Genomic DNA, 20,829 nt, shown 5'->3' with positions numbered 1-20,829 from the left:
AAATGTCTGCAGAAAGGCGCAGAAGTGCAACCAGTCACGCCTTACTCAAACCACCATTCTATAAGTCCAGTTAGTTACTTATAGGTGACTGATTATGACAGGTTGTGTTTAGTATTTATTGACATGCCTATACTTTAGGGTTACGTAAGTGTTTCTTATTCTGAAAGTAGCTAATCAAGGTCACCACAGCAAAGCATCTACTGAGTTCAGCGTCTTGTTTTGTTTGGTTAGTTTAGTTTCTGTTAAGTCACTTTAGGGACACACTAAACCTTTCGGGATCTTAATATTGGATAAAGTTACTCTGCTTTTGTCTCAATTTTTTCAAGCAGGATTTCCTTCCTTCCTGGCCCTCCCTCTCTTTACATTGTGCTGCCCATTTCCTGCTCCAGTTTGCACACTTCCCCCATAGTCCCCGAGCCAGGGCCAGGGTCCAGCCACTGCTGCAGGGAGAGGAGCCTGAAGCAGAGGTGGTGCTGATCCACTGACCGGAGGGAAAAGGCAGTCTTTGATATGCCAGCTGTCCAGTCACGGGGAGCTTACGTGAGGAAATTCAGAAGCTCCAGGAGTCTGTAGAGACACCAGTAAAGAGGTCATCATCACAACGGGTCTAGTGTTTTGGATGGCCCTCTCCACTGCAGGGAACATCAGTGTGCCCTTAGTCAGTCGCAGAGCCTCTGAAACCTACTCTTTACTTTATAAAGGCAAAGTGTCTCTTCCTCACTCTCTGATTAGCTTCATGCTGCATTTCTGGGCTCATATCCTGTAAACAGCTAAAGTCACCGTATCCAGACATGATGAGAAAATTCACTTTACCCAGAATGATTTAATTAAGCTCTTGACTGGGATGTACTGCTGCATTAGACAAGTGCCTGTCTGTGTCTGAGGACACTTGGTGTGCAGAGCTTTTTATTCATTTGTCTCTGGCTAATTTGTCTCTTGTGGTCTCCCATAGCTCTTTAACCTCAGGATCTTAGTGACTGACAGACAGATTAGACCCAAATGGAGAGAACAGACAAAAATTACTTATTATGTTTAAATACACGCTAGGAAATCCTGATAAGTGGCCTAGTCCAATTTAAATCGATTTATCAAAGTGCATGTGGACCTGGGATGTACGATTGAGGTGTCTTGATCCGAATTCTAAACATCCTGATAACACATCTGTAGAAGTCTGTATAAGGTCGTTTTGATGCTGTGTGTAACCCATGGTAACCACACACAGTCCGATAAAGCCAGAAGCAGACCAGGAGAGGCATTCAATTACATAAGATAAGGAATAGCCATGAGAATAATACTAGATATGTCTTTGGACGTGCACTCAATGTAAATGGGTTGTTCCTTATCTATGTTTAAACAAAAATGGATCTCGCAAATGCCAATCCTTGCAAAAGATATTAATAGTGCAGCGTTTCGTCCGTGTGGCCTTCTTCGGTGCATTATTAATACATTCTCTTTTGCAAGTTTGTTTAAAGTTTACCGAGTTGCTCCTTTTCATCCTACGCACTCTCCTCTACGCGTGAAGTCTCTTTCTCCTTTTCCTGCTTATCTATGTGTTCCAAAAGTCGGGTGTATGTATGATTGCCATTTTTATTCGCAATTGAAGCTGAAAAGGTTTGGAGCCAATACTAAATACTGTACTTGACAACCCTGAAAGTCCCACAGACGTCGTTCGCACCTGATTAGTTCTTTTAGCTGCATGTAGACAGGGACAAGAGTGGGCTTACAGCTTTGGGGGGCATAGACTTTTGAGTTTGGTTGTTTACCACACTTGGGGTTCTACGTACATGTGACAGAGAAGAGAAAACAACGTGTAGCTTATTGAGGTCAACCTATCCGTCCCATTTTGTCCAATCATTTATGAATTTGTCCGTTGTCCATGTTGATGATAAAATACCAAACCACTGAAACAAAATCAACAAACCAAACCTTGACCTCATCTCTGTGAATGTATTTGTCAGTTGTAAACACACCTTACATCTATCGGGCAAAATACTTAAATGTTTCTGAAACGTTATTGATTCACCTACATCACACATGAATGAACATGAGTTAGTCCTTTTCCATCAACTCATGTTTGGCTACTTGGCACTTTGCCCTGTCCTTTCACTATTCATGCACAGAAAGTCTATGATGAGCAGAACCCTAGCAGGAGGGGCTGTTTGGGTGGGCACGCTCTGAACCAGTCTGGGAACGAAGTTGGACAACTATTTGGCCGACTGGTTACTTCCACTTTCCATTTACTGCCTCCACTGCTGTCATGTTGGACACTGGCTGACGCTGCCGTTTTTTAGTGTACATCCTCCCCGCTGGGTCTTGATGTATGAGGCAAAACGACGTGGGAGAAACGCTAATCACGTAGTGTTGCTTGATGTGTAACAGTCTTGGATTACAGTCTCCAATACGAGCAGAAAGATTTGTGCCTAGTCATTTTGTAGATTGATGCTTCGGCGCTGTATTTCCCAACAGGCTCTTAGGAATAGCTGGGGCAGTGGTGGATGAGGCTGCACTCGACTGCACATGGAAATTGAGGATGCATTGTTGGAGAGCGCTGCAGCCCCCACAGGCCGACCCTCATCTGCTGCAGAGGCTCTCACTACTTAATATCCAATTCCACAAGTCAAAAGAGATTAATAATATGGCCAAGATGCCTGTCATTTATGGTGCTATGATGGGTGAAATGAAACAGTACACTCAACCTGTCACATATCCACTGCAATGAATGTTTTGTGTTATTTGAAATGTGAAATAGACATCGTCAACTTTATGTTACTACATCAGATGAATGGGCAAAAGTGCGGGTGAAGCAAAGGTGAACAGGGTGGTGCAAGTTGTCCTTGTCCAAGTTGTCCTTTAAGTTGTCCTTGGGATTGTTATTTTTGTTGATTTGGAAGCAACACATATTCACTTCCTTTTGGAAAAGAGACTAGACTATGCAGTTTTAAGATTAAGATCAAGATTCAATTATTTCTAATTGTCAATAATGTGCTTTATGGTTTTTAATTGATAAAAACACACAAATACACATTTTTATGTATTTTTATGTACCAGAAGATCATGTGCAATGGTTAATTTGAATTCCTTCTCTAAGTGCCTGTAGTAATTTTTTTTAACAATATCTGTTATTTTTGTAATTTTAAATGTGTCAATTCCGGTTTGGGACGAAGAGGCTGGGTTATGAGTGATGAGCAGGTCACTCCTTATGATTTGAACTTCAGAAAGGTCAGAATAAGGAAGGTTTGCAAGGAACGTGGGTCTGTTGTGTAGCAATTAGAGCTATTAAGAGGTGTCAAGGAACTTCTTTAACACAGAGCCGTGTCCTCCCCTCTGGGATGTCATGTCAATAAGTCCTAACAAGGCTCCGTGAAGTGAATATTCTGTCTTTCTCTGACCATTACAAAACTCCTTGACACACTAAAACCAAAGTATCTTCCACTCTTTGGAATTAACAGATTAACAGAACCAGAAAGATTCTTGTCTAATTTTGTTTATTTAAATGAGCATTGAGGTATTCATTGGTCCGAATGAGAACCTTTTTTTGCTGTGTTTTTAAGGTATTATCTTTTCATTCATTTTACACAGCGATGGCTTAGAGCAGCGCTCCTTCAAACGCCTAAATACACCTGAAATAACAGTAACAAGTGTGCTTAATATTATAAATGCCATTTCTTTTTAGTGCCAGTGGCATTAAAATAGGCTTTTCTCAGACTGTCTTTCATTGGTTTGTGCTGGAAGCCATGATCTGGCACTACACAAAGACTCTACTCTGCAAATACGAGCCTCTTTTATGAGTGCTCCTCTCCTCAGCTCCCGCTACACCTCTCCTCTGTTCCTCCAAATACCTCTCAGATGTACAGACAGTGGGTAAGTCACTGTGTTACCTGTCTGCAGCGGGGTACCAGAGAACTGGGGCTTTATGAAAAACCTGTGGTAGATGAGGCTTCTTCTGGGTCACAGTGGATCATTTATTACCAAAGAATTCTGCATGGTGCTGACTCGTGTCGCTGCACACTTGGATCATGCTGCGCTCATGATTCACATTTACCACAAAAAGCACAAAGGAGGTAAAATAACTTCTCACATAACATATTACACTTTCTAATCTGTATTTGAGTGGTCAGTTTGCAGAGTTTAGACTCAGAAAGGGGAGGGAGCAGACAAGCGTGGAGGTGGAGAAGTGCAGAAGAAAAGTAAAGGTTGTGATGCAGGAAAGTGCACATGATACAGGCAGAGGCCAAAACTGTGGCTTGTCCTGAACCTGCTCCGCTCTTCATCTGCTCTCTCCTATTTAGAGATTAACCTTGTGTTGGTGCTGGGCGTTTGTCTCTCGTAAAGTTCACACACATATGCCCATGCTTCTTGCGCACCCCTTGGCACATCTAGGGGGGCGCACGCTACACTTTGAGAAGCTCTAGCCTAGAAGATGTTTTGTGTGAGGTTGTTGCTTGATTGTCAGTCAGTAACAGAGCAAATTCAGTTAGCCCTGTAGGCTCACTGAAGGACACATTAATTCTTATAGAGCCCAAGTAAATGAGCTTCTCTCATTTATTCAATATTGTGAGAATAGATTATGTATTACAAAAGCACTGACATTACATTTACATTCTTTAAAAGGGGCAGAGCCATTCCAGCCTTCTTAATTCCTGACAGATTGTTATTGGCTACAAAACCAATTGATCCACAGAGAAGTAGAGTGGTTGTTTTGCATGTTATACATCAAGCTGTGTTACCTCCATGTCAATTTTTGCCAGAATGGATACGAAATGTTTGAGATTTGCTTCTGAAGTGTGGAGAAAGCGGGATGTTTCTGTGACTTTTGTTATGGAGGCAATTTGTTCCTTGTCTTGCCTTTTTGATTCAGTTTCACCTTTTTAAAATACATCGCTTCAAAAAACATAGTTTTTTGTTAGCCCTGCCTCTGCAAAAGTTCTATGCTTAATTTCAATGTGTGATTATGTCCAGCTGTTATGTCAGCAGTGTCCAAAGTTATAACTTATCTAAACATAAACACCGGGGGTGGCTTTGGCTTCCGCTGATTGTACAATGTTACATTGCATAATGCGTTGTTAGTGAGAAGGTGCCCTCATTATGTTGGATTGTTACACTTGAGGCCATGGAAACTGTCCTCTCTTTACTTTGTGAGATATACCTAAAGCAGTTGTATTATAAGAATCAACAATGATATGTTTAGAATAGTACTGGAAATGTTCCATTTTCCACATGTCCTGTGTGTTATTTTGTATTAAACAGTTCAGCTCATATTCTAGAACATAGGACATAATTGTGTTGTGAACATTCTATTCAAGCTTTTTCGTTCAAAGTTCATTCATTATTTATTTTTTTAATCGTTAAAACATTTTCACATTAAAACAAGAACATTTTAGTGACTTGCCCTTGACGACAATTGATATGAGCAATACGCAATACTTTTTCATACTAACGAAAAAGCCTGAAAATAATGTTTACGCCACACTGACAGTTCTACGTTACACAACTTTTGCCCCTCTTTTTCATCACAATCATCATTTCTCTGGATTATCGATACATATAATACTGCACCAGGCCCTCAGTCACACACATGTATTCTGTCTTGCTGCTGCTAACTTTGATTCCTCTTTTCTTTTTTTTTTCAATGCACACTTCTACCTTCACCCTGTTTGCTATAGGTCACAATTTTATCCCCAAGCAAAGTTCATGGAGATTCTTAACAACCTCTTCTGTCAATTTGTTCAAAAATCCCCGTACAAAATAGCTTGTTTTTAGTCGCATACATGAGCCACAAAGCACCAAAAGGCCTGTTGAATGAAACACTGTTGAGGTTTAATTGGGATTCAGTCAGCTTTGGTGCTCGGGCATGGTGTGGATTGTTAATGGCGTGCACATCTTTTCCTTGGAAACCAGACGCCCTGTTGAAATTTAGTGAGGACAGAGGCTCCAGCCAGCACAAAACCTGCTAGCAAAGTCTCTGAAATATTTATCTTCATCCAAGGAGATTGTTGCTTTTTTAGAATTGGTTGCATATATTTTCATAAAGAGTCTCTGGAGGCTTTGTTTAAGTTTGTTTGTTTTGTCTGCAAACATAAAATGGATGTTTTGTGTCTGTCCCAATCTAATGTCAGGAAGGGCATCTGTTATTATAAGAATTATTGTATCCTAGGAGACTGGTGATTTTGTGTGTATGTGTCCATTCTTAAACTAAAATAAATATGTTTTTGGTCATTTTAGGCATTAGTAAGATGTATTTAGAATCTGTTGTTCTCATTTTATTTTCAACTTGCATTTCAACAGCTCAAGAAACTTAATAGTGCAAAAGTCTACTCATTATTAATGGTGACAAGAACTTTCCTGTTGGCCATAGCTGTATAATGGAGCAGATATTGCACCCCTTCCTCTCTTGACAAATACTATAGGGACATACAAATACTATAGGGACATACATGCTCACTGTACTCCATTGTTTTGATGTTAATATAGCTCTTTAACTTGACCCAGTCCCATACAGTTTGAGTTGTCAGGTAGGAAAGAGGCCCCATGGAAGTCTGGTCCATATTAGACTTGCTAATCAGATGCTAATGCTCATGAGTGCCACAGCTACAAGAGAAAGTAGTAACAGAATGGTAATCAGTGAAGGTTTGCACTGCAACAAAGACACTGATTATTTAAGTTGGTTCCTCCTGGTTTAAACATAAGCATATTTGGTTGTATCAGAGGCTTGGGTTAAAAGTAAGTTGCAACTTTTCTCTTTTAAGAAACAACACATATTTATTTTACTGTTGCATACTATTTCTGTAAATATATAGTGTATATAAAGTATTCTGTGTTTGTTTTACTTTTACTTAAAGGTAGAGGGTAGGCCACCTTTTGGTATCCATGGAGAAGTTATTGATTTGTCTAGAATCTGCCACAGAATATCTTGCATTACTGTAATTTGATTATAATAATACTGAGGGTTAATAATAAGAGTTGTTTTTGCTCAGAAATACCTGCATGCATTCTTACTGTCAGGGGTCACCTATCCACAGATCTGATCTGTAACTTGGCCTGGTGGCGTCACCTACTTATTTGTTTGTTTGTTGGGAAACACATTCTATATAGTTAAAAAACAAACAAAATGAAAATACTATTTAGAATTTTTTTTTGGCTGAGTGGTTAACGTGCAGCACATATGCCAGGCTCCATGTGAATCCAGCCGCAGCGTTGTCAGTTCAAATCAACAATTTTGCTGCATGTCTCCCCTTCTCTCTTAAAAATCTTACAAAAAGAAATAGATAAAGAAACATACACAATACATCTACATATATTGCATGTTTCAGATAAAGTGCTTAAAAAACATGACAACTTGCCATGTTTGTAAGGTCTGTGTGAAGGGAGTTGCAGGCCTTCACCTCTGAACATAAAAATATTTTGTCGAGTTGTTTTGTTACAGACGGGAAGAGTAAAATGACCATGAACTGCATGCCGCGTGTTAAAGACACGAGAACAAGTTTATCAGACATCACCGTGTTGTATTTTTGAGACAACAATGTTTTGGAAAAAAGCAAATGAGGGCAAAATTCACCAATAGCTTTCACCAATTGCCATTCTATTGTTGTGTGCATATTTGAATATAGTATAAAGCAAGGCACTAATTGCCATTTTTCAGTTTCCTTTTCAGAGGCACTGGACCCATGGGGCAATAATGCAAGTGGAAGTGAAATACAATTTTGATTTAAGATTAACACGGCTCTTTCTGATGCAATATTTTATTTATTGAATTAGTTTATTCCTAGCTTGTTCTGTTGTTCGCTCGACATTTCAAGACTGCAATCTTTCCGAATGCGAGTGAATCCTTCTTGGTATACCGGTAATCAAATGTTACTTTAATCTATTATAATATCAAACATAGAAAATTAGCCATTTCATTTCTATTGTGCACTGAATGAATGAATGAATGTACACTGTTTTTCTAAAAAAAAAAGACCTTTCCTATTACATTTCATTAGATACTCCATTTACTCTAATCATAAAAGCAGTACACATCCAATTGTATTAAATAGTACATTTTGGCCAATCTAACACATTGTAGTTGAAAGTGTTTCATTCGAGCTTTTTGCTGAAGACATATTTTAAGTATTAACATAATCCTTACATGCTGATGGATGCCTTCTCTAAAAGCTGTCCCACGAGTTTGAAATGGCTAATTGCTTCTTAGCTAGAATTTTCGCTCTACATTTGATTTGCATGAAAGTGTCTTGGAGCATGTTTTTCGGGGAACTATTTTTTCCTCAGGGAGAGGCTGAAAAAGCACTCACAACCCACTCAGTTCACACACCATGGACCTCTCAAACTTTTGTCCCTGGTTAGTTAACGTTGCCTTTGGATCTTCACTGACTGCAATTAAGCTTTTCCTCCATCACATATATTAGGTGTCCTGTGTATCAAGTGTCCATTGTGATCATTTGTTCTTGCAGCCGAGTTTTTCCGCAGGACAGAGAGCTTTAAATCCCGTTCTCTCTTTAGTGTGAGCAAAGTGTAAAGGCCAGATGCCGTCATGTAATTCTATCCACGCACTGATTGAAAAGTGCTAACTGTTTCCTTCCTCTTTTGTTGAAAGGTGTTTCTGCATCGTCTCAACCAGTATGCAGCCACCAAAGTCGACAAGAACATCACAGAGGAAACTGTTAAGGTAGTGCGCACCTGCTTTTAAGTCTAATTTTGATATTTTAACGCTTTGAAACTTTACTAACCATTGCTAACATGTCGCAATAAGAAATTTTGAAGTGCGATAGTTTGCTAAAGAAAATATACCATGATAAACAATAATACTCGCGCCATTGACACAATAATCCTAAAGCAGTACAATTGTAGTAAAACATAAATAAATAGCAGATAATAGACTTTAGTTGTTGGTTAGACATCGACCCTCTATCAAGCAAATCTCATTATATCAATTAAAATAACAAAAAATCCCCACTAATGCAAAGAAAATGTACACAATAAATGTTGAGCCAGAAAATATTGTTCCATCTATTAATTATCTATAAGGTCTTTACATGATTTGACCTATTTTGCTAGCCACTCTATTTTTTTTGGCTTCTACGCCCCAATTTTAAGGCTAAAAGGGTAACGCCTGATGATGATGATGATGATGATGATGTACATTCCCAATTTGATGCAACCTGAAGTTATGAGGGGATGGAAAAACACAAGCCTAAATTTAGTGGGTGTCTTGTGGCTTAATCTGAAATAGTTGACTTTTGAAAAGAAGAAGACGTGGGAAGTCCAGGAAGCAGCTGTAAATCTACTCTATTTATAAATGCTCCTGATGGGACATAATAAAGGATGTGCGCTCACGGTGGGAGAGGCAGGGACTCTGAGTTTGTTTGCATGTAAAGGTAAACATGTATTCTGTGGATATTAGTGGCCGAGCCTGCTTTGCCAATAGAGTTTTATTTGGGAACATGGCGTACCCAGAGAATTTAGATGACCAGGATGTGTGTGGTTCAAGCAGCAGCTGACAGGAATGACACTGGGGAAATTATACACTTGTATCAGCCACGAGGAACATTTATTTCTCATTTTTAGTTTAATGTTTCCTGCTCATCCCAAATATATACTACGGTTGCTGATGTAACTAAACTAAATATAAATTCGGTAATTGTTAATTCAGTTGCACAGTTGATAGAAGATATGATTGTTTATTGTGCATTACATAAGGACTGTGGGGTAACTCTGACATTTCAAGTTGCATTAAACAATTAAGATAACAATTAAACGCTTTTGTAAATCATGGTCACTATATATTTTGTAATAAATCCTTTAGTTAACCTTCAGGGAGGAAATTAAATAAAACCCCAGCTAGAATCCAGATGAAACTATTGGACAATGTAGCGCACAGTCACACACAACCTTGGTTTAAGAACTTTAGTCAGGCTGAGTTCTAGGTTCCCATTCTGTCATGGTTCCTTCTTTACTCTTTTGCAGGTTCTGTTCTTTAATATTGAGGAGATCCTGGCCGTGCACAAAGACTTCCTGTCCATGGTGGAGGAGCTGCTTCACCCTGACCCTCACGCTCATCACGAGATCGGACGCTGCTTCTTGCACTTTGTGAGGACTTTACCTCCATTTGCAATTTCCTTTTCCATTGCATCGTCTAAATCAGCACTTGCCCTCCTGTCAGATCCTATAGGTCACTTCCATTAAGCACATTTTATTATTGCTTTTACTACTACTGCCAATTTCTTAGCACTCTGGCCATGACCTTTAAGTTACATACTACACACATGCTGTCCCTCTGAGCTGAACTGAAGGAGGCCACATGTGCTGTATTTATGATCGCTCGGTAATATGCTGCTTATTGGTACCATAGATCATGTTTCTTTGTAGCTGAGCCTTGAAGTGCACAGCGTATCATGCTTTTAATAGAGTGGATAAATCTGACCATCTTTACCTTGTAGATTTAAAGAGCGGAAATACATAAATCTCATTGTGGTTGATAAAAATAATTTCACAATGAGGTGACCTTTTCATCATAGAGCTTAGAATGATAATCACATTGCCATGTGCCTGTCATATGGGCACCAGAGGTGCAAAGGAGCAGTCTCAGTATGTATTGTATCTGGTATGTTGTAGTATAGTAATAGCAGTAATAGTAGTAATCGCAATAGCAGTTCTCTTCGTAGTAGTTGTAAATAAGGAAAAATAAACCAGTATTAAAGGTCAGTCAAATCAATTTAGGTTTGTATTACTATTATTATTATTAAGTATATTAAGGTTAAAGTAGTAGGGTTGTCAAAACAATCTATATCCAGTCTTCCATTCCTTTGAAGAAAAAAAACTGCCAATGTGGTATGGAAATGTTTGCATTGTGACAACACTAAATTATAGTCCATGTATTATCTTGCCACCACTTTTACTACTGTGCTTCTTACAATAGCTTCAGGTCACACACGCACTCAGGCTCTTAACTCTTCTACAGCAGTAAATTCACAATTTTTTTACAAAGATATAAAAGCAAATAAAAGTAAGTCAGTTAGAAATCCCACTTCTCAAAGTCAATATCCCTCTTTAATATTATTTTCCTGAGAATTAGTTCATACTGCCCTTCTCTATTTAAAACAGTTCCCACAGCTTAAAACTAAGACTGTGAGGGTTCATGCCCTGGATTTTTAGTGAATATAATTTCATAAAACAAGGTCTGGGTACCGCCTAAGGCCCAAAGTCACTGGGATAGGCTTCAGGCCCCCTAACGGGAACAAGCGGTAGAAAATGAATGAATGAAAGGTCTGTGTATGCAGTGGGATTTTGTTTCTCCATCTGTCCTTATGGCAGCTCTTTCTCTACACCTCACTGGTTCTCATACTTTTTTGATAACCTTTAGTAAAGTGCAGCTTGCGGGCTGGTCCCAGTGCTGTTTCCCAGGACGATACAATATTAATGTCTGCTTTAGTGGAAGGTTGTCCGTCATATTGCTCTGAGGCAGAAGACGAGATGATAGCCTCCCACACACTCTACTTACTTTATACATTTCTAAACAGTGTCCAGTGTTTTTCACTGTGGGGCCTATAATTTATCTTTCTAATGAACGTCTGTCATTTGTTCTATACACTGCGATACTAGTTATTGTTTTGCATCTTCATTTGTTTACATTGCATCATTTTCCTTGCATTTTGTGACGTCATTCTTCTTTTTGGGGGGTTTTGCAGAGGAGTCGATTCCAGATTTATGACGAATACTGTGGGAATCACGAGAAGGCTCAGAGACTGCTGCTGGAGCTCAATAAGATCAGGAGTGTCCGGACATGTTTACTGGTGAGAATGTGTAATCAATTTTGTGATGCAAGGGGCTTGTTTTTGTTTCAATGTATGTGCTTTTAGAAAATGCGAACTTGATTCACTGGGGGAATAATATGACAACCAGTAAACCGTCTCAATTCCAAAGCAACGGCATTTACACATGTTGCAATAGTATATTCTAGTATAAATATGAGATATATTTAGAATCTCAGCTTAACAATAGTAAAGAAAAAAGCATGATCTGTATTAAAACAATGTGTCTCATTTGTGGTGGCTTTCATATCGCACAGAATACAGACCTTTTACCAAATTAAATCCTAATTAAAGTTTCTTGGAATCTAAATGGTAAAAAGATATGAGCTAAATCAGGACCACGCCATGACTTAAGCAGTTTTAAACAGGGACTAATGCAATGGACTCTCTCAATTGGAATGGTCTGATATGGATGTTTTGAGGCAAAACCATATATGATCTTTGTCTTGCTGCTGTGCCTGATATTTACAGATATTAAGATTTTAAAATCCATAACAAGGCCGCAAATTTCTGTTAGGGTTATTGTAACGTTTTCAAAAGAACTTTTCTAAAAATATGATTTTACAAACATAAAGCCTTTTTTAGCCTATTTGTTGTTCTTTTGACTTTTACTCATTAGTCTGTTAAATTAAATGGAACGACACAGAGACAAATCGGCAAATAACCTGCGACATCACAGATACCAATATTGGAACCAATGTATTTCCCAATTCCTACCTCACAAACCCCCAGAAGTAGCCTGCGTACCCCAAAAAGTTCCTTTAGAAAACAACTGTAATCTAATCCAGGCGTGTTTGGTAAAGATAAAAATGACAAAAGTGGTCTAAAGATGATTTTGGACAACATGCAGTCACCCACACAAGCAGCTGGATAGTGTACGAGCCTGTACTTCATGTTTCCAGGTCTGACAGGTCTGTGTAGGCGGGCTCCCTCTTCCTGTCCCAACACTATTGGAGACACTTTCACTTCCCCGGGAGAGGCTTGTGTTGCTAGAACAAAAGACGGCCATATCTGTCCCCCCTGCCTCCCCAAACTGTCACACCTCTGTACCCCTGTGGCTTTTACAGTCTTTTGTCCCGCTGCCTGTTCTCTTCACTTTAGCTTCAAGGCTATGACAGCTTACAATGTGTTTCAGCTGGCCAAAAATACTGCTTAGCCTTCACTATGTCTGCCCTGCATCACCCCCAGAGTTTTAAGAGTTTCATAAAAAAGGGTGCACTTTAGTATCAAGGTCTACAGGGAAGAAACAGGAAAGTTATGAATAAACTCCAACTTATCTTAAAAGGGGGCAAAAGGGTTTGATCGGAGCACATGTGCAAGACTCTGTGCTGGCCTCTTAAATTTAGCTGAACTTCTCTCCCCCATTTCATGCTTCTTGTTGTCCTCTGCAATAAAACATAAAACCCGCGGAGAAAAGAAAAGATGAAACCAAGGCTTACCCAAAACCAAAGCGTGCCCCTTAAAACCAGGTCTACAGCAGAGAACACACCCAGACCGGCTTATATAGAAAGTTTTATAGCTTGCATTTTGTGGCTTTTTCCTCTATTATCCTTCTCTCCAGTCAAAGCATGTGGTCTCTCCTTACAGTGTGGTTAATGGAGTGAGAAATAAAGGGTGCACATGCACACCAGCCCAGAGTATAATTTATGGTCTGCTGGTTCTTTTAATCTACGAAGCCAAAGAAGTCACAGATAGTATTAATTGACTTTGATTTAACAGGGTCCAAGAAGCACCGACCTTTGTGCCTCTCATGTTACCCTAAACTAAGTATAATAGGGTAAAGGGTCATCCTCTCTGCTTTAGACTGGCCAGGGGTTAGGGATATCCTTTGACCCAACCCTTTCATCACCTTTAAACCATGCTTTACTGTTTACAGAAGTGTGTGACCTCATCACCTTTGCTCACCCCATGTTGTTCCCTTTGATCCACCAATGACAACGTAACTTTCGAAATTGGTGTTGAATGATCTCTTTTGCAACTAGCCCTTTCTACTTTCTTTCTCTAGATTAAATTCAGGGCTCTCCTTTTTCAACGTCTGCAAACTTATTCTACCTTTACACTTTCTTTAGATATTGGGTTTTGGTTTAAATTGCTTTCCTGCTGATGCTTTGCTTTTTTTCCTGTTAAGGATGCAACTTCAGTTCAAGTATTCTATGCCCCACTTAAAGTTGTTATGCGGTACATGTCCTCAGAAAGTGGTGCACGTTCTTGCCTTACAACTTAGAGCTGAGGTTGTTGGTTAAATCCTGTGTCCCACCAGTATGCAGGTTCTCTCCTACTTCTTTTCATTGTCCTGCACATTTAATTCATCATTAACTAGCTCAAAGTAAATGTTTTATTGTATATATATATTGCATGTTTGAGGAATCCTCTCTTATCATACATACAAGTTTCCTTATTTCACCTACCCCGTATCTCATCATTGTACTTAAACTGAATCACAATTATCGGAATAAATATAATAACAAATAATTTGATACATATAGGGTTAGAGTTTTAAATATAAAAACATTTTGTTACAGTGAAATGTGCGTTCTGTGAAATGGTCTTTTATTGAGCAGTTTTATGTTATAGTTCAATATACCTACAGCTTCTCTGAGTAACCCATAGTGAATGAATGTGAGAGTAAAGGGTTGTGGTACATGTTACATTAATATACCTTTTTAATTTTTCCCTGTTTTGTGTAGAATTGCATGTTGCTGGGCGGCAGGACCAACACAGAAGTCCCACTTGAAGACTACCTGGTGGCTCCCATCCAGCGAATCTGCAAATACCCGCTGCTGCTCAAAGTGAGTACATAACCTTGTCCGTGCAAACCGTGAATTATTGGCCCACCACACATATACATGCGCTCCCTCTCCTCCTCCTTTTACCCGACACCGCCCAGTCATTACACCCCACTGTCCAGCCTCGTTCACATCAACCTCTCCCGTGCTAATGAAACGCTGCTCCAGCACACCTCTACTTTACAACCGCAATGTAGAAAAAACACCTGAAGCTATCATCACCCCGCGGCATACTCAGGGCACGTTGACTAGCTTCATTCATTGTTGTTAGTTTTTAAATTTCCATTTCCCGACGTGAAACGGAACCCACTTTCAAAGAGTCGTTTGAGTAAGTGATCTGTGCTGTCTCAGCTCATTTATCGTGCTATGATCTATTCATTTACTCGGGCCTTCTCTAAACAGCCACCAGCACGGACCCAGAGATGAAATAATAGGGGGTAATCTGATGCTGTGCCATTTGAAGTCCTCCAGCTGCTGAGGCCTCCTCTGCTCCCCGAAAAAACACCACTGATAGATATCAGCGGGGGCACAAACATCAACAACTCTGTAAATGAAAACGATCTGCAGATCTCACAGATATCCACACTGCTCATGCCAAAGGGAACTTGCAATCTGGAATTCTTTGCATTGATTAAAGCTATACCATGCTGACTTTCCACTCATAAGCATACTCACTACCACAGTAACACACACACGTCTGAGATGTTGTGCCCATGGACACAATTACAAAATGTAAAGCTTTTAGCAATCGTTGACCCATCAACCCGGCCCATGCAAATTGTCCATTCACTATTAATATCTTTGAAAGAATCTAGCAAAGAACTAGAGGTTTTTGTGTGTGATGACTATTTCCCCCCTTTCAAAGGTAGTGTCGAGAGGTATAGACAAAAAATATATTTTAATATTGAGTATGAACTATCTGTTTTATTTGGCATAAATTCAAAGCAAAAAAAGGTTGAATTCTATTTGGACAAAGTTTGTTTTTTAGCTTCTTCAATTCTGATGCAGCTCTGGTAAAGGGCTGGATTAAATATCTCTATATAGTACAATATATTGTCCATTGAACTACACTAAGGTGTGAAACTTGTTGTTGTTCTTGTTCTTAACTTCAAGCCAAAATACACAGTATAATAAAACAATATGTATTGCCTCTATTGACCTGTTTTTTTGTGAATACTTGTGTTCTTCTAGGAGCTGTTGAAGAGGACACCGAAAAAGCACAATGACTATGGCCCTGTCCAGGAGTCTCTGCAGGTGATGAAGTCCGTGTGCTCTAGCATCAATGAAGCCAAAAGGCAAATGGAAAAACTGGAGATTTTAGAAGAATGGCAATCCCACATCGAAGGCTGGGAGGTACTGAAACACCTGCTGATGAATAGTTTTCATCCAACTACATTGACTTCCACTGGCCAAAGCTCAAAGTCATGACTTATTCTAATCCACTTACCCTCGATTCAGCTGCCATTTCAACAGGAATTCCAAGTGACGTGACTTTTGTAGCCTGTTTAAGCATTTCTTGTTCTCCCAGGGAACAATGATTTGTATTCACTTTGCCATTCTTTCTGCCCGAGTGAACTTGTAGCTAAAGCCGCCATGCTTTTGGATGACTGATCCAATCACCATCACCAGGTAGAAAACCAGAGGAAAGAGTCCTGGGATGTCTTCATTAAATCAATGGGCCTGGATTTTGCTCACAATTAACTAGAGTTTAATGATCTAGAAATAAAACTCCCCTTGGATCTTATATTTAATTCGATTTCAAACCTTCCCTCTCTTTCAAAATATATCCACTTTTTACTCTCCAGTTTTTAACTAGTGACCACAGTTCCACTACCACACTACCAAAAGTACACTGCAAAATTACCCCTTCTTACAACAAGAAAAAGACACTTTTTAGGGAAACATTTCCTTGAAATAACTAAAATTATCTGCCAGTGCACTAAGTGAATTTTACTTATCAAGAATTCTTGAAATAAGCTTAATAATCTTACTTATTCAGCATTTATTTAATTGATATTCGATCTAGACAAAAAAATCGGATTAATCTTGTTATAAGCAAATTCTTTTTTATATTTTTTAGATTGACCTCTTATTAGTGGGGTTATTATCCTTGGCGATGTCTTTTTTATTTTCTTTGTATTTATTTACCATTGAAAATTAAAACTAAAATGACTTAAACACAGCCTTTTACCTTCTTTACTTGTCTGTTATAGTCAAAGAAGCTTAGAGATGTAGCTCCACACTTCTGAACTTTGATGGCGCTCCCAACTTTAAATAAAATGCAGCTCCAAAGGCAAATCAGCTCAAAAACTGTAAAATGGAAAAGATGAATTTGGTGTGGGTGTACTGAATGATTGCTGCTCTGATAGAGCTATTGCTTGTTTCCGCTGACCTACTCTGGAGCTGGCTTTCTCAACCTGAAGCGTTCTTCTCTCCTGAGATATATTTTATACAGTTTATACAAACTTTTTGACCTCGCCACCAATTACTGTTTTTACCGAAATATAAGTCGCACCTGCAAAAAAATGCATAATAGAGAAGAAAAAAGTAATATATTATTTTTTGTCATCTCTGTCTTTTTGTTCATTGAAATGGTTGAAACGCCAATATACTCCTTGTTTTGACAGAAAACTGCATAACAATTAGGTTAAGTTTGGGGTAAATTATGAATATCAAGCAAATAACGGTACACTTGAACATGTGTACAGTTATTATTTATAACAATTTGTCACAACATGTTGTGACAAATTGTACCAGCCACACCTTTGAAATTGTATTTGAAATAATGCTGTAAAGAAACTTGGATTGACAAAAATGTAACAAGAACAGGAAGAGTTGATATTCATTGCTTTGTCATCTTGATCTTTTGTGTGTCTGGTGTGCACATTGGATTTGTAAATGAGTTAAACATCTGGTTGTAGCCTGGCCTGACTCAAAAGACCCTGAACGACAGAGAGCAGAGAGGAAGTGTGTTTGGCGCGGAAAGAATGGACCAGATAGCAGAATAGACAGGGGAGAAGAGAGAAAGTCTAAGATGAGGACCAGAGGAGAAGGGTAAAAGGAACATTTGGCTCGCTCGTGTCTGGTCTAGGAGGAAATGTTTAGCACATTTTTCAGTTCTGTACACAGGGGAGTTATTTTTAGCTCTGGAGGCCCTATCGAACTAGATAAACTCCCTGCACAGAAAAAAGGTATAGACTGGACATTTTATCACTTGCAGCAGTGACACATGTGCGGCTTCAACTAGTTCCACAATGCATCAACTCACTCTAATACCGGACAGGATGTTATTGTACAGAGGCTATTAACTGGCTGTGCAGTTTAGGGTCCCATAGCAATCTGCAAGCGAGGAAGCAGGGAGTGTTTGGACAGTCCCCTGAGAAAGAGAACAGGAAAAGGCCGGGCTGTGTAATCCCCCCACTTGCTAAGACCCTCAACGTGAAGTGGGAATCATTCAAAAATCCCTCCAACAGGTTTTTGTGACATGCCTTTAATATATATGCCTTTTATTTGCTTACAGGGGTCCAATATCACTGACACATGCACAGAGATGCTCATGCAAGGAGTCCTGCTGAAGATATCAGCTGGAAATATTCAAGAGAGGAGCTTTTTCCTGTTTGACAAGCTCTTAGTCTACTGCAAGAAAAAGAACAGGTGTGTACCGCATACATTTCCATAAACAATACAAAACCTGAACATTTTATTGAAATAAGGATTCTGAGCACTGGTTGACTTGTAACAACAAAGTCACGAACTAAATCCTCACTGGCCAGAATGGGGCAACCAGAAGGAGTCTATGTTAGTCCTGCAGGACTCTCAGGAGGGTTGGATAAATCAGCGGAAATGTAGGAAACACATATAATATGGGGCCAGTCCTTAGCCAGTGCATCCAGACCCAACGGGCTGGTATTGTCCATCAGAGAGAACCAGGGAGGGCAATGGGCCGACTCCTGTGAGACAAAAAGGTCAATAGAGTCTGTCGGGAAAGGTAGTCCGCCACCCGATTCCATGTTCCTGGGAGATAAGTTCCCTGTTGGCTAGTAAATTGGACTTATGTCCATGTGAGAAGCTGCAGGTTCTCTGTGTGCGCTTTACCGACCTGGTCCCCCCCATGTGGTTTATATGATAAACCACAGATGATCATACGAGAACGTGTTTGCTTCATAGCTTCAGCAGGAATTTACGTAGTTCCAAGTTCACAGCGACTAGTTCCAACACGTTTATGTGTTTCCCGACAAAACATGGGGCCCACATTCTTTGCACCATGTGACCCTGCCAAGTTGCACCCCAACCCATGGAGGATGCATCTGTACACAAAACTTCCCTCTGTGATGGGAGAGAGCCCACTGGAACCCCTTGTGTAATATAATGTCTGTCCCTCCACTGGGACAGGGAGTGCAAACACTGGGGACATACACAAAGTCTCTGGCGCCTGTGTGTGTAACGAGCTGGATCCAGCTGTAAGCTGTTCAGCCACATCTGCATGGAACGCAAAGACAGCAGTCCCAAGGGAACTACACTGGAGGCTGCAATCAACGTCCCTAGAAGTTGAAGATATTGTAGGAAATGCAGAGCCTTGCCATGAAACATCCTGAGTCAGCATGCTCACAAAGCGTTTGGGTGGAGGACAAGCAACCATGGCAACAGTGTTAAGAAAAAATGGTGTCCTGGGTGGAAACCAGATTGCTCTTTTCCATGTTCACCCTCAACACTAACCGACTCACATGATCGAGCACCACCCTTGTATCGTGAATAGCCTGATCACGAGTGGGTGCACAAAAAAAAGGTGAGGCAGGATCTTCAAACCCTGTGCCAGCAGCAGAGACAAGGCTCCACCACAACCCAAGTGAACAAACAACCAAATGGTTTGGTGCTGCCCGGTGGTGGAGTGGTTAAGGCACAGCACACGTATGCCTGGCTCCAAGTGCAGCCGGCCGCAGTGTCACGAGTTCGATTTCCAGACTTACTGCATGTCCTCCCTTCTCTCTCATCCCCCATTTCTAAACTGTCCTCCCCTGTCTAATAAAGTCTAATAATGTTTCCTTTGGAACGCAAAACAAAGGAATTTCCAGTGACGGCGATCGGCTCGTGAAAATATGCATCCTTTAAAGTGATGACCGTAAACTGTTTGAAGAACTTCCTCGGGACGGAGCATGTGGAATGGCATAACCTTAAAAAACACATTCAGACCTCGCAAGGTCAGCACTGGACGTAGATGGCCGGCCTTTTTGTGAACAAGAAAGAGCCCCAAAATAACAATAGTAACCAACATCACATGATCTCTCTGTGGAGTCTGCATGTCCTCCTCGTGTTACCGTGGGTTCTCTCCGGGTTCTCCGGCTTCCTCCCACCGTCCAAAGACATGCATGTGTTAGGTAAAATTGGTAACTCTAAATTGGCCCTAGTGAATGAATGTGAGAGTGATGTCTATGTCTCTGTGTCAGCGACAAGTTGGCCACTGTCCAGGGTGTACCCCGCCTAAGGCCCTAAGTCACTGGGATAGGCTCCAGTCACCCGCGACCCCAAAAGGGAACAAGCGGTAGAAAATGGATGGATGGATGGACAAAACAAAATAATAAAGAGGCTATATGCGCCTCTAATCAATAATGGTCCAGCCGAACATGGTAGTGGCAGCAGAACCGAAACCGGTAGCCGGCACAACACAATACCGCACAATCAGGTGCGTCAGGTGATGGTAGCTTACTCAGCCCCTGAGGGACAAGCCGTACTCACTACCCCGACCGTGACACAATAATCCACAGGTCACGAGGCTTTGAATCAGACAAACATAGGAACTTACTTTGGTGATTCAATGCAACATAAAACAATTAATTATGATAAAACAACCTGTATGAAGTAAAATAAAATAAATAAATAAATATATATATATATATCCATATATATATATATATTTATATTTATATATATATATATATAAATAAGATTAAGATAAGGGAGTGTCTACAGAGCCGCGGCGCCCGGCCGAAACTGCATGGGTTTTTTGTGCCGCGGCTCCTGAAACTGCTGGGCTATTTGACGCGCCGGGTTAGACCGCGCCGGGTTACAGTTAGGGTTAAGGTTAGGGTCAGGGTCAGGGTTAGGGTTAGGGTTAAGGTTAAGGTTAGGGTTAAGGTTAGCCATGAGGCTATATGGCCGTGCCGCGGCTCCTGAAACTGCTGGGTTATTTGACCACGCCGCCGCTCTGCAGCCACGGCCTTAAGATAAATATAGAAATAGAG

At 40.2% G+C, this 20,829-nt stretch overlaps 1 protein-coding gene across 1 annotated transcript in view; it reads left to right on the top strand.

The window, feature by feature from the left end:
• prex2 (phosphatidylinositol-3,4,5-trisphosphate-dependent Rac exchange factor 2) overlaps window positions 1-20,829 on the top strand; it is a 76,424-nt gene that overhangs the window by 5,050 nt on the left and 50,545 nt on the right. Inside the window, exons 2-7 of the mRNA XM_072450771.1 lie at window positions 8,591-8,662; window positions 9,961-10,083; window positions 11,682-11,786; window positions 14,492-14,593; window positions 15,782-15,943; window positions 18,111-18,244. Coding sequence (XP_072306872.1) covers window positions 8,591-8,662; window positions 9,961-10,083; window positions 11,682-11,786; window positions 14,492-14,593; window positions 15,782-15,943; window positions 18,111-18,244 — 698 coding nt within the window. The remainder of the gene's footprint in view (window positions 1-8,590; window positions 8,663-9,960; window positions 10,084-11,681; window positions 11,787-14,491; window positions 14,594-15,781; window positions 15,944-18,110; window positions 18,245-20,829) is intronic.

The sequence above is a fragment of the Eucyclogobius newberryi genome, unplaced genomic scaffold (assembly GCF_026437365.1).
Source record: "Eucyclogobius newberryi isolate DKJ021-1_F unplaced genomic scaffold, fEucNew1.0.hap1 SCAF_18, whole genome shotgun sequence".
In the NCBI taxonomy this organism is placed as follows: Eukaryota; Metazoa; Chordata; class Actinopteri; order Gobiiformes; family Gobiidae; genus Eucyclogobius; species Eucyclogobius newberryi.
The sequence above is the reverse complement of the archived record's forward strand: the minus strand, read 5'-3'. Positions and strand labels throughout refer to the sequence as shown.